This window comes from Canis lupus, chromosome 23 (assembly GCF_048164855.1).
Source record: "Canis lupus baileyi chromosome 23, mCanLup2.hap1, whole genome shotgun sequence".
Lineage (NCBI taxonomy): Eukaryota > Metazoa > Chordata > Mammalia > Carnivora > Canidae > Canis > Canis lupus.
The window spans coordinates 27,020,192-27,033,723 of NC_132860.1; the positions used below are offsets into that span (position 1 = coordinate 27,020,192).

The 13,532-nt window shown below is 38.6% G+C and overlaps 1 protein-coding gene across 8 annotated transcripts in view; it reads right to left on the minus strand.

Annotated features, from left to right (window-relative positions):
* The window catches only part of FAM168A (family with sequence similarity 168 member A), a 187,342-nt gene that overhangs the window by 121,337 nt on the left and 52,473 nt on the right, over window positions 1–13,532 (minus strand). The window contains exon 1 of one of the 8 annotated variants that reach the window (XM_072794520.1): window positions 4,485–4,668. The exons of 4 other annotated variants lie outside the window; for them this stretch is intronic. In XM_072794520.1, the coding sequence (XP_072650621.1) occupies window positions 4,485–4,634 (150 nt within the window). In that variant the 5' untranslated portion in view covers window positions 4,635–4,668. Of the gene's footprint in view, window positions 1–4,484; window positions 4,669–13,532 lie in introns of those variants that run through there. 3 more of the 8 variants (XM_072794523.1, XM_072794524.1, XM_072794521.1) reach the window with 3 other exon arrangements.

The following is a 13,532-nucleotide window of genomic DNA, read 5'->3' on the forward strand; positions in this document are numbered from 1 at the left end:
AGGCAGGCGCCAAACCGCTGCGCCACCCAGGGATCCCTCAAGAAAGATTAAATAATATTGTTTTTTCTGAAGAGGAGAGTATATAATATATTTAGACCCCACTTTTAAACTTTTAATAAGGCATAAAGTCATAAAAACAAAGAGAATTGAGAAGAGCAACAGCCACAAAATATTGAAAGCTAGAAAGCAGATCAGTGAGCAGTAACTGACTTATCAGATCCAAGAAAGATGAATACTAAGCCAGCAATGAGAGGAGGGGGAAGTAACTTGATTTGTTACTTTTGTGGGGGTTTAGTAGAACCTCCACAAGTTTCAGAAACTAGTAGCACCATGTTCAGGGTTTCTTTTCCCTCCGAAAAGGATAAAGTCTCTAGATAGGGGAATAGCAGGTACAGTTGAAGGCCGAGTTACTATACTGAAAATAGCAATGTTAAGTGAAAAGAATATTAAGGACCTCTTTGCAGCGTTCCTCTCCTGTTCAGCTTCCAGATCACTAGCAGCCAGGCCTATAATATCTAGGAAGAAAACTAGAGGATCCTTCCAGAGAATCTGACCAGCTGTAGTGGAAAGACCTAATGTTACTGACATTGTAAGTGCCCCACAAATATTCCAGGCTCATCACCATACAGTAAGGTCCACAGTCAGTAAGCCCCATTCATATATTTAAAATTTCCAATCAGCTTTTTAGTATCCCATTTTAATATGAACAGACAACCAAGGATCATCAGATATCTGGGGAAAGCTCCAAGATGAAAAGCCGAACTGAGATCCTATTTATATCAAATTTGAGGATCCAGATGAAAAGTTATTTGAAAGAAAGTGTAAGTATAATGATGATGCTCTGTGGTTTGTCAAAGGTTGTCAATTATTTTTTTTTAATTTTATTTATTTATTCATCAGAGACATACAGAGAGAGAGAAGCAGAAACATAGAGGGAGAAGCAGGCTCCCCGAGGGGAATCCAATGAGGGACTCGATCCTGGATCCTGGGATCACGCCCTGAGCCAAAGGGAGAGGCTCAACTGCTGAGCCACCCAGGCATCCCAAAGGTTGTCAATTATTAAAAAAAAAAAAAAAAAAAAAAAAAAAAAATCAGATCAGATGGACTTACATCATCAACCTGATAAAAAATAGCTCTTTCCAAACCTAATAGTTCATTTTACTGATGGCTATTCACTTTCTCAGGGGTAAGAGGTATAATAAAATATAACTTGCTAAGTCTGGCAAAATGCTGTATTATATCTGTTAATTTTTCTAATTCTAAAGATATCTGTTGTGACTTGATCTACAAATGAACGGAGTATCCCCATGAAAGCACTAAAAATAAGTCAATGGATCATAAATAAAAGCATTGAGACTATGTCTATTAATCATTGATGCCACAACAGGTAGTTAAATTTTTTGTATGTACAAAATTCTAGATGAACCTAGAAGAGGAGAGTCTCTCATTCCATGGCATCTCATCTTCAAAAGTCAGGGAGAACTTCACAGGAAACAGTTCTTGAGAGAAGTTTTAAAGAAAGAGCGGAAGTTAGTCAAGTAAAACAGATGAATAAGAAAGAGGGGAAGTACAGACAGCAGAAAGACTATCATGGGCCAGAACATACATGAGGGCAGAGGGGATGAGAAGCTGTAAATATGAAGATATCAGATTAAGGAAGCCCTCATATGTCATAGAAGGAATCTGCACTCTAACCTAGAGGCAACTGAGAGCCAGTGAAGAATTTTAACAGCCAGTTAAGATGACCAGATTTGAATCCTCAAAAAGATCACTATGATGATGATATTAACAGATTTTAGGGATGGGAAAGGAGAGATGGTAGCTACAACCTTCCAAGCTATGTACTTACCGTTCCCAAAAGGCAGTCTCATGCTTTAAAGGTTCTGCTCTCAGCTTACTGCAAAATAGGTTATTCTACCTTTAAGAGATCGGTAGCTACCAGAGACTCTTTAATGGTCCCCCTGAGGAAACCAGCATCCCAAGGCCTCCACTACCAGGTTCTTTCTTTTTCCCTCCTAAGGTCTTCTTTAAAGGCACAAAGATTATGTTAGGTCACCTTACCAGAGTGTATCTCCCAGCCTGGTTTCAAGGAAGGTATCTACCCCAAAACCTTACCTTCCAATTCCCAATGACTGTTGCAAATTCTAGCCACTTCTCAAAGCTATTTTAAACTAACACACGTATATGTGTCTGATTTCTCCATGTACATTCCTTAAGGAGATGGGAAGAAAAATGGGAGGGAATATTTAATGCACACCAACTTAAAGCTTGATTCTTTTCTGTAAATTCTGTTTTTTAAAGATTTTCTATTTACTTATTTGGTAGAGAGTGAGTAAGCAAGAGAGAGAGAGAGAGAGAGCGCGCGCACAAGTCAGGTAAGAAGCAGAGGGAGAAGCAGACTCTCTACTGAGCAGGGAGCCCAGTGTGGGGCTTGATCCCAGGACCTCAGGATCTCGACCTGAATTGAAGGCATACACTTAAACCGACTGAGCCACCCAGGTTCCCCTTTCTTTTTTCTTTAAAAAAAAAATTCTTTTTTAATTTATTTATGATAGTCACACACACACACACACACACAGAGAGAGAGAGGCAGAGACACAGGCAGAGGGAGAAGCAGGCTCCATGCACCGGGAGCCAGACGTGGGACTCGATCCCGGGTCTCCAGGATCGCGCCCTGGGCCAAAGGCAGGCGCCAAACCGCTGCGCCAGGGATCCCCTCCTGTAAGTTCTCATTTAATCCTCACCACAACCTTAAGCAAAGTAGGTATCTATATTTCCACTTTTAGAGATAAAGAAATGATCACTCAAAGAGATTAAATGATATATCCAAGACTGTAGAGCCAGTGTAAAGCAAAGCTGAGATTTGAAGCCACAATGCCTATGGGTTTACCAAGGCTTTTCTTTTATTTTTTTATTTTTTTAAGGCTTTTCTTTTAATAGGTTTCCATGTATCTTACTTTATTCATTACTTAATCTCCACTTTACTCAGTCTATTGAACTGCGTTATATTGAACGATCATAGAATAGAGCAACAACCTGGAAAAACAACCAAAAAAGTGCAAATGGAAAACTTAGACAACAGATACAGGTAGTGGTAACAGTAGAAGCAGCAGCAGCAATCCAACCAAGCTCTTTGGAGCCCTAGCAGATACTGACTGGCAAGGACAGAAATAACCAAAACCCAGGAGGTTGACAGACCTCCATTCCAAAATTTTATTTCCTCTTCAGCCAGGCCCAGCAGAGTCCTTGGTAAAATACTGCCTAATCAGGCACACATCACAAATGAATTCCAATAATCAGACGCAATCTCTCCCTGAGGCGTTCCCACTCTTACAAAACCACTAGGAACTGGAGAAAGCTTTTGTTCTCCATCTGAAAAACTGCCTGCAAGCACTTGGTGGTAAAGGGAAATTGGGTTTGAGAAGCAGATGGCTTGTCAAAGAGCCTAAAACCTAAGGTGAAAAGGAAGCAATTTACTAAAATCAAACACTCTAAAAGAGAAACCAAGCTTCTCTGAGATGACAAAGAATACCATCATAGTCGTGATTTGCCCTCCAAACCGAGCACTTTGTAGAAGCAGAAGCCAAATCTTACATAGTAGGATCTAGGTACATTGGTTCATAGTTATCACCGCAGGTTAACAATAACATTCTGGATTTTTCTAAAAGTAAGCATCACTTGTTTATAACAACTGTGTTTAGTGATGGAAGGACTCTGTCATAGAAAGAAAGTACTATTATATCAATTAGACCCTCAATATATAGTAAGTGGAGAGAGGAAGGAACTTAAAGGTTAACTAAGATAATATAAGTAAAGAGCCTAGAAATTGAGCTGGCACAAGGCAGATGCTTAATCAGTGTTGGCTTAACTGAACTGAAAAAGAAGAGAAATTAGCATTTGTTTGGTACCTTTTTTTGTTTGTTTGTTTAGTACCTTCTGATTATCAAAAATGACCTTACCAGTTTTCATATACTTAATCTTATTTAACCCTCAAAACAATCCAGAACAAATGTTAATCATCCTCATTTTATATATAAGAAGAGAGTTTCAAAAAACTTAAGCTATTTGCTTGGTTATTCAATTATTAATGGGCAAAAAGTTCTGATTTGTTCATAATATCAACGAATTATACTAAGCAAAAAATAATAATGCCACCTCACATTTGGATAATGTTTTAAAGTTTTTTACTGCATAACAAAACATGTGAAGGGAAGCACTAGACTGGGAATTGGAATACCTGAGTTCTAGTGTTAACTGTGCCAAACTGCTATGCAGCTTAAACTAAGTTCCTTCCTCTTTCTGGATTTTAATTTTCTCACTTAACTCAATAGTAATATATTTAACTTAAAGACAAGTTAAATTATCTTGAAATTCCAGGAATATAGGACACACAATCAGGACCCGACTGGACAATAAATTCTCCCTTGTTGCCTAGTATTCACTCTGCTCTTCCTCTGGCTACTCTCTCAGTACTAATATCTTACCTTCACCTGTCCATCAGCCATTTCTAAGCCAGAAGCATCCTTTCCGGTGCAGCTCACCACCTGTGTTGGATGCTTCATTAAGTGGAAAGCTGATACTGTACTTTGCTGGAAGCCTGGTGCACAAATGTTACCTGGAGATGAATAAATCATTCCAGTTGTGTTGCAATCGTAAGGGCAGCAGCTGTGGGTCTAAAAAACAGATGGTCTTACAAGGATGGAAGACTTTTCTCCTATCTGATTTTCCTAAGGCAAGCAGGTTTGGGTCAGCAGGAAACCTGGCTAGGAAGTGCCTGAGTATAGCTAGTATCCAGTGATGAGGAAAGAGGACAGAAATGCACATTCAGTTTCTTTCCAAAACAAATGAATATATTAGAGGCTGCAATTACCAGAATCCCACATCCTTATTTTTATACCTACTCATCAACTTCCAAATCATTTTTTTTTTCAGTCTAACACTTCTTTCCTTGATTTTAATATAAAGATGAGCTCAGGGAGAATGCCTAGCCTGGGCATGAAAACAGCTTTAAGATTTGCTAAGACAAATTAAAAAAAAAAAAAACAAAAAAAAAAAAAACAGAGAAAAACAGACTAAAGTTATTGGATAACAGTGGAATGAGTGCCTTAGGACATGGTCAATAATAGTAGGTGTGCAATAAACATATGTTTAATAAAGTAATATGCCAAGCACCATCCTAGGTGTTTTCCATATATTCTCATTTCATTCTCAACATAGCCTTTATTTTATTATCTCCATTTTATAGATAAGGTAATTAAAACTCAGAAAAGTCAGGTACTTTGCCCAGAGACACACAGCAAATTAAGTGAAGGGAGTCACAACTGACCCCCCCATGGCTAAATGAATCCAAAGCTCTATGCATCTTGTTTTTCAACCTCCTATCCTACCAAGAACCTTCTTGCTGTTCCTCAAACTCATTCCTACCTCTGAACCTTTCTGTTTCTTGTTTCCCTCATCACTTCTTCTCATGGCTTTCCACTTTAGATCATTCAGGTCTCTGCCCAAATGCCATCACTTCAGAAAGACTTTTCTTGGTCATTCCCGCATCTTGTTTTTTTTTTTTTTTTTTTTTTATTTATTCATGATAGTCATCACAGAGAGAGAGAGAGAGAGAGAGAGAGAGAGAGAGGCAGAGACACAGGCAGAGGCAGAAGCAGGCTCCATGCAGGGAGCCTGACGCGGGACTCGATCCCGGGTCTCCAGGATCGTGCCCTGGGCCAAAGGCAGGCGCCAAACCGCTGCGCCACCCAGGGATCCCTGTTGTTGTTTTTTTTTTAATTTGGCACTAATATTGTATTATTAGTTTGTTTACTGTCATTCTTATCCACTATAATCAAAGATAAAGATCAGAAAGAACCAAAAAAAAAAAAAAAAGATCAGAAAGAACTTTGTCTCAATCACAAGTGTATCCTCAGCACGTAGAACAGTGATTAGAAAATTGCAGGTGCTCAACAAATATTGAATGACTGAATTCCATATGCTCAAAATCACAAAGCTCTAGAATATTAGTGTAAAAAGATAATTGTTACATACTATAAAGAATACAGATTTTGAGATCAGGAAGATCTGGGTTCAAGTCTCTAACTAGGACAGTGTGATTTTGGACAAGTCTCTAAACTTCTTTAATCTTCTCATCTGTAAAATGAATATAAAGATAAAAGCTCCATAAAGTTGTTACAAAGATTAAATGCAAGGGGCACCGGGGTGGCTCAGGGGGTAAGCGTCTGCCTTTAACTAAGGCTGTGATCCTGGGGTCCTAGGATCGAGTTCTGCATTAGGAGCCCGCTTCTCTCCCTCTACCTCTGTGTCTCTCATGAATAAATAAATGAAATCTTTTAAAATAAAAAGATTAGGGATGCCTGGGTAGCTCAGCAGTTGAGCGTCTGTCTGCCTTTGGCTCAGGGCATGATCCTGGAGACCAGGGATCAAGTCCCACATCGGGCTCCCCACATAGAGCCTGCTTCTCCCTCTGCTTGTATCTCTGCCTTCCTTCTCTCTCTGTGTCTCTCTCATGAATAAATAAATAAAATCTTACAAGATTAAATTAAATTAAAAGATTAAATGCAATGAACACATGAAAATGCTTTATACAAACTATAAAGTTTGTTTATTATGATGATAGGGAAAAGTTTCAAGACTATCTAATCAAACCTTTCACTTTCTAATCAAGCCTTTCACTTTAGAGATCACCCCAAGGCTCAAAAAAGTAACATGAACTGTCCAGTGTCCCCCACTTACTTAGAACCAAACCATGGGGATCCCTGGGTGGCGCAGCGGTTTGGCGCCTGCCTTTGGCCCATGGCACGATCCTGAAGACCCGGGATCGAATCCCACGTCGGGCTCCCAGTGCATGGAGCCTGCTTCTCCCTCTGCCTGTGTCTCTGCCCCTCTCTCTCTCTCTCTCTCTCTGTGTGACTATCATTAATTAATTAATTAATTAATTAATTAATTAATTTAAAAAAAAAAACATGGTTAGACTCCAGGACTTCAGGCAACCAAGTTGGGACACTGGCCACTACCCTCCACAAATTATTTGGCCTCTGATACTTCACTTTCTCTTGATTCTTCTTTTACCTCACTGGTTATGCTTTTGATCTTCTCAACCTCCCTATGTCAGAGTATCCAGGGCTCAACTATCAGATCTCCTCTGCTCTATCTCTATACACATCTTCAGTGTTCACAGCTACTCTATTGCCTTACATATGCTAATGACTCCCAGACTTAGATCTCTAACCTGGATTTCTCTGAATTCTAGACTTGTAAATCCAACTGCTTACATGACATCTCCTTTTGTTTGTCTAATAGCCATCTAATATGTAATACGTCTAAAACCACACCTGATACCTCCCTATAAGTCTGTTCCTCCCCGTCTTTCCATCTTTACAAATGGTAACTCCAATCTTAGAGTTGCTCAAAGCAAAAGCCTTCCCTTGACTACACCTTACTCTCATAGTCCTCATCCAACCTAACAGCAAATTCTGTCAGCTCTACTTTCAAAACATATCCTGATTCCAACAATTTCTTACCACCTCTGCTGCTACCACACTGGCTCAAGCTTTCATTATCTCATTCCCTAATTCTTGTAACAGCTTCATCTCTGATATTCTTGCTTCTGCCTTTGCCTTCTATCTATCCCCTAGCCCTTTCTCCTCAGAAGCCAAAATGACCCTTTAGATTCAATTCAGATCATGTCACTCAACCCTGTTCAATACCCTGCAATGACTGCTCATTTCACTCAGAATAAAAAACACAAGGTCATTACCATGGCCTATGAGACACGATGTAATCTGGCTCCTTTCTACTATCTACCTTACCCCCTACCATTATCCTCTTCGCTCATTATACTTCAGCCCCATTGCAATAAAATTAAATTTTAACACCATAATTCATGTTATTTAGAAACCACTCTGAAGGGGATCCCTGGTGGCTCAGCGTTTGGCGCCTGCCTTAGGCCCAGGGCGTGATCCTGGAGACCCGGGATGGAGTCCCACATCAGGCTCCCTAAAAGGAGCCTGCTTCTCCTTCTGCCTGTGTCTCTGCCTCTCTCTCTCTCTCTCTGTGTTTCTCATGAATGGATAAATAAAATCTTAAAAAAAAAAAAAAAAAAAAGAAAGAAACCACTCTGAAGTGGCCAAAAACACAGAACAAGAAGAACATGCAAGCCTCAGATTCCTTAATATGTACAGCAGGGAAATTCTTTATTCTTTCCCTTCATGTTCACTGATAGCTTAGCACAACCCCACCTAAGGAATTTAGCATTTATAGCTCTCAGTGCCCATTCTTCCCTTGAATTATCAATATGATCTGTTCCTTCATTTCATTAAAATCTCCACTCAAATTTCAATCCTATCTAAAATAGCCCCCTCCCTTTCAATAACTCCCTTTCCCTATATATTGCCTGATTTTTCCTGTCTGCCCACTAGAGTGCAACTGAAAGCTAGGGCTTTCATTTATTCATGGCTGTGTCCACAGTGCCAAGATCAAATTTTAAGTGCTCTATAATCAATAACAGTAATCAATTCAGCCATTAACTGTTCTTTAATTAACACCATATGATGTCTGGTCTTGCCCTAAACAGACTGAATATTATTTGAAAACTTCTCTTCTTTGGATATCGTTCCTGAAGATTTTCAATTCAACCAGTGACAGAAGTAACTAAAAAAAGAAAGGAAAAAAGGGACACCTGAGTGGCTCAGCAGTTAAGCATCTGCTTAACCAGGGCATGATCCTGGAGTCCCAGGATCGAGTCCCACATCAGGCTCCCTGCATGGAGCCTGCTTCTCCTCCTGCCTGTGTCTCTTATGAATAAATAAAATCTTAAAAAATAAATAAATAAAAGGAAAAGAATGGGGTGCCTGGGTGGCTCAGTCGGTTAAGCATCTGCCTTCGGCTCAGGGTCCTGGGATCAAGTCCCATATCAGGGTCCTTGCTGCTCTCTCTCCCTCTGCTGCTCCCCTTGCTTGTGTTCTCTCTATAAATAAATAAAAGCTAAATAAATAAATAAATAAATGCTAAAAAGAAATGAGGTCATGTTTTTCTTTATCTGGAATCCTCTTATAATCAGCTATTAAATCACTAAGTATTAATAAGCACCCTTAGGTGCAGAACACTATCTTATTAAAGAAGGATATTATTAGATAGCAAGTTGGCAAAACACAGAGATACACAAAAAACAATAGATGGGAAATAAGAACATGAAAAGATGCTCAGCATCATTAGCCATCAGAGAACTGCAAATCAAATCACAAAGAGCTAACATACTTCACATTCACTAAGATGGCTAAAATCAGAAAGACAATAAGCATTGAGGAGGATGTAGAGAAATTGGAACCATTATTTTTTCAAAGATTTACCTATTTATTTAGTAATCTCTACACGCAACATGAGGCTCAAAGTCATGACCCCAATATCAAGAGCCACACACTCCACCCACTAACCCAGCCAGGTGTCTCAGAAATTGGAACCTTCATACACTGCTGGTAGGAATGCAAAATGGTACAGCAAATTTGGAAAACACTCTGGAGTCCCTCAAAAGATTAAACATAAAGTTCCCATATAATCCAGCAATTCCACACCTAGAATGCATTTCCTCTATTTTAGAAATGAAAACATATGTCTACACAAAAACTTATATAAGAATGTTCACAGCTGTATTAGAATACCTAGAGGTAGAAATCATTCAAATGTCTATTGATGATATATGATGAATAGATTAATAAATGTGATATATCCATAGATGGGAACATTAGGAAATAAAAAGAATGAAATATCAGTACGTACTACAACATGGATAAACCCTGAAAACATTATGCTAAATGAAAGAAGCCCCGTCATAAAAGGCCATATATTGTATAACATTTATGTGAAATATCCAGAACAGACAAATCTGTAGAAAATAGATTAGTGGTTGCCTAGGGCTGGTAGAGATGAAAGAAGTATGAGGTGACTGCTAAAGGGTATATTTCTCTTTGGGGTAAAAAGATGAAAATGTTCCAAAATTAATTGCGATGAGGGCTGCACAATTCTGTGAATATACTAAAAGCCATTAAACTATACGCTTTAAAGGGATGAATTGTATGGTATGTGGATTATTGCTTAATAAAGCTGTTATTAAAAACACTTTAAGGGCTTAGCGGTTTAGCGCCGCCTTCAGCCTAGGGCCGTGATCCTGGAGACCCTGGATAGAGTCCCACGTCGGTCTCCCTGAGTGGAGCCTGCTTCTTCCTCTGCCTGTGTCTCTGCCTCTCTCTCTCTCTCTTTCTCTCTGTGCCTCTAATAAATAAATAAAATCTTTTAAAAAATAAATAAAAAATAAAAACACTTAAAAATGTAATCTGGGGTTCATTTTAGGTTCCATTTATCAACATTCTTACTATTCACATTCAACTTAACATTTACTGAATACTAAGTAACTCTCATTTTCTTTATTTCATTTAATATTCATGACTAAAAATACTATGAGATAGGGGTTATCAGATCACCCATTTTGCAGGTAAGAAACCTACAGCTCAGAGAAATTAAATAATTTAAAATATACAGAATCAAAACCAAATTTGGTCCTGCACTCACAATCTCAAAGCTAAGCTTCTTTTACCCCATTTCTTACTAGTAAGCATAATTAGGATCTAGCTATAGCACTTACTCATAAAAGCTATGAATTAATGGGGCACCTGGGTAGTACAGTCAGTTAAGTCTCCAACTCTTGGTTTCAGCCAGGTCATGATTTCAAGGTAGTGGGATCAAGCCCCACCTTGGGCTCCACGCTCAGCGCAGAGTCTGCTTGTAATTGCCTTTCCCTCTCCCTCGGCCCCTTCTTGCTGTGTATGTGTGCACAAATGCCCTCTCTCTCTCAAATAAATAAATCTTTAAAAATAAATAAAGCAAAATAAGAAAAACCACGTTTAAAAATAAGCTTTTGTGCATCAAAAACAATCAATGGGGGCACCTGGGTGGCTCAGTTGGTTAAGTGTCTGCCTTCAGCTCAGGTCATGATCCCAGGGTCCTGGACTGACCCCGTATCAGGCTCCCTGTTCCTCAGGGATCCTGCTTCTCCCTCTCCTCCCAACTTGTGCTCTCTCTCGCTATCTCTGTCTCTTTCTCTCTCAAATAAATAAATAAATACAATCTTTAAAAAACATAAGACAATCAACAGAATAAAAGGCAACCCACAGAACTGGAGATTTACAAATCATATACTGATAAAGGATTAAACTCCAGAATACATCAAGAACTCCCAAAACTCAACAACAAAAACCTGATTCAAAAATGGGCAAAGAACTTGAAGAGACATTTCCCCAAAGAAGATACACAAATGCCCAATAAGTACATGAGAAGATAACTGAACATCACTAATAATCAGGAAAATGCAAATCAAAATCACAATGAGCTACCGCCTCATACCCAATAAGATAGCTACTACAAAAAACTGAAACATAAGAAGTGCTGGTGAGGACAAGCAGAAATTAGAATCCTCATGCACTGTTGGTAGGCATGTAAAATGGTGCAAACACTGTAAAAACTACTATGGGTTTCCTCAAAAAAATTAAACAAAGAATTACCATATGATTCAGCAATTCCACTTACAGGTATATACTCAGAAGAATCAAAAGCAGGGTCTCAAAAAGATCTGTACACCCACATTCATAGCAGCATTATTGACAATAGCCAAAATGTGGAAGCAATCCAAGTATCCACCAAGAGATGAATGGATAAGCAAAATGTGGTGTATACAATGGATTATTATTCAGCTTTAAAAAGGAAATTCTGACATATGCTACAAACATATACCAACCTTGAGGTCAAACAAGCTAGCTGCAAAAAGACAAATCTGTATGATTCCACTTATATCAGGTACTTACAGTAGTCAAAATCATAGACACAAAGTAGAATAATGGTTGGCAGGAGCTGATAAGAGAGGTAACGGGGAATTGTTCAATGGGCATAGTTTCAGTCTCACAGGATGAAGAGTTCTGGAGATGGATAGTGGGAAGGCTGCATAAGAATATGAATACATTTAATGTCACTAAGTTGTACACTTAAAAATGACAATGATGGGGTCTCCTGAGTGGCTCAGTCAGTTGAATGGCCAACTCGATTTCAGCTCAGGTCACGATCTCAAGGTCGTGAGATGGAGTCCCACGTCAGACTCAGTGCTCAGTGGGGAGTCTAAGAATTCTCTCATCCCCTTCCTTTATCCTTCTCCCCCATCCCTGTGCTCACACATGCAGTCTCTCTCTCTCTCAAATAAATCTTTTTTAAAAAATGATTATGATGACAATGTATTATGTTTTTTCCACAATTTATTTACTTAAAATAAATAAGCTGGGCATTACTTGAGGTAAGATGATAACAGCTAACATTTAATGAGTGCTTACTTTGTTATCTCACCCAATTCTGACCATAATCCTATAAAGTGGGGACGATTATGATCTCTCACAAATAAGAAGTCTGAACCTAGTAAGATCAAGTCAGTTGCTCAGAATTACATAGTTAGTAACCAAATCTAAATTCAAACTCAGGCAGCCTGACTATATAAAGTCCAGGACCTTAACTGCTATACTACAACATAAAACACTATATATAAATACTACAGATAGAAGTTGACAAAGGTAGTCAAATCCAGTCAGTCCTGACAACCTAAACTATCCATTGAAGAGACTCACATAGAAGCAGGAATAATATACAACCAATGTAGATCAGAAGCACTGTGGAAACACCAAAATTATTCTTAAAAATAATGTACATATATAAATTGAGTGAGCTGCACAGTCTTTCTTTTTGGAACCATGCTCCAATCCAGCCAATAAAAGAAAGAGCAAAATAATGACAGTTCTAAATCACAGGTGGGACACACACACATCTACTAAGATCCCAGTCTTCAGCATCCCAATTCAGCAGTGCCCTCCAGAACCAGAAGATTCAAGTGTCACCTGCTTCCTTTGCTGATACCTAGAACTTCAAAATAGTTTTCATATTTGCTCTAGGTGAAAGACTCTCCTCTTTTGTGCAAGGCTTTGCAGGAATAAACATCACCCTCTGTATCTTCATCCAACAAATGGGTGCTAGAACTTACTCCATGCCCAATGCTAAGCAAATCTCCTGTTTCTATTTAATTCTTTATTCCCTCATACTTCATAGGTTTTTTTTTTTTTTACTTCATAGTTTATAAGGTTTATTCATATGAAAGGCAGAAACCTAAAAAAAAAAAAAAAGCACAATAAGCCAAATTAAAGTGCCAAAAGTAGGAATGTGGGGCTGAGGAAGAACCTGAGCATGGAAGAGGGACGAGGAACTAACTTTCTACCTAATCAGTTCTTATCATTCAAGGAAGGACAGTGAAGGCTCCTCAGCAGGAAGGAGTTCCTTTCTCTTCTGCAGCTTCTAGCAAATAAATATAATACATTATAAATATACTTGTTAGTTGTATTTATTAAACCCCAGGCCACATTTCTTAATTCTCTATATTTATTTGTAAAATTTTCTTAGTCTTTTAATCCTTTCCTTAAAAGGAATCCCTGCTTAAACAAAGGAGA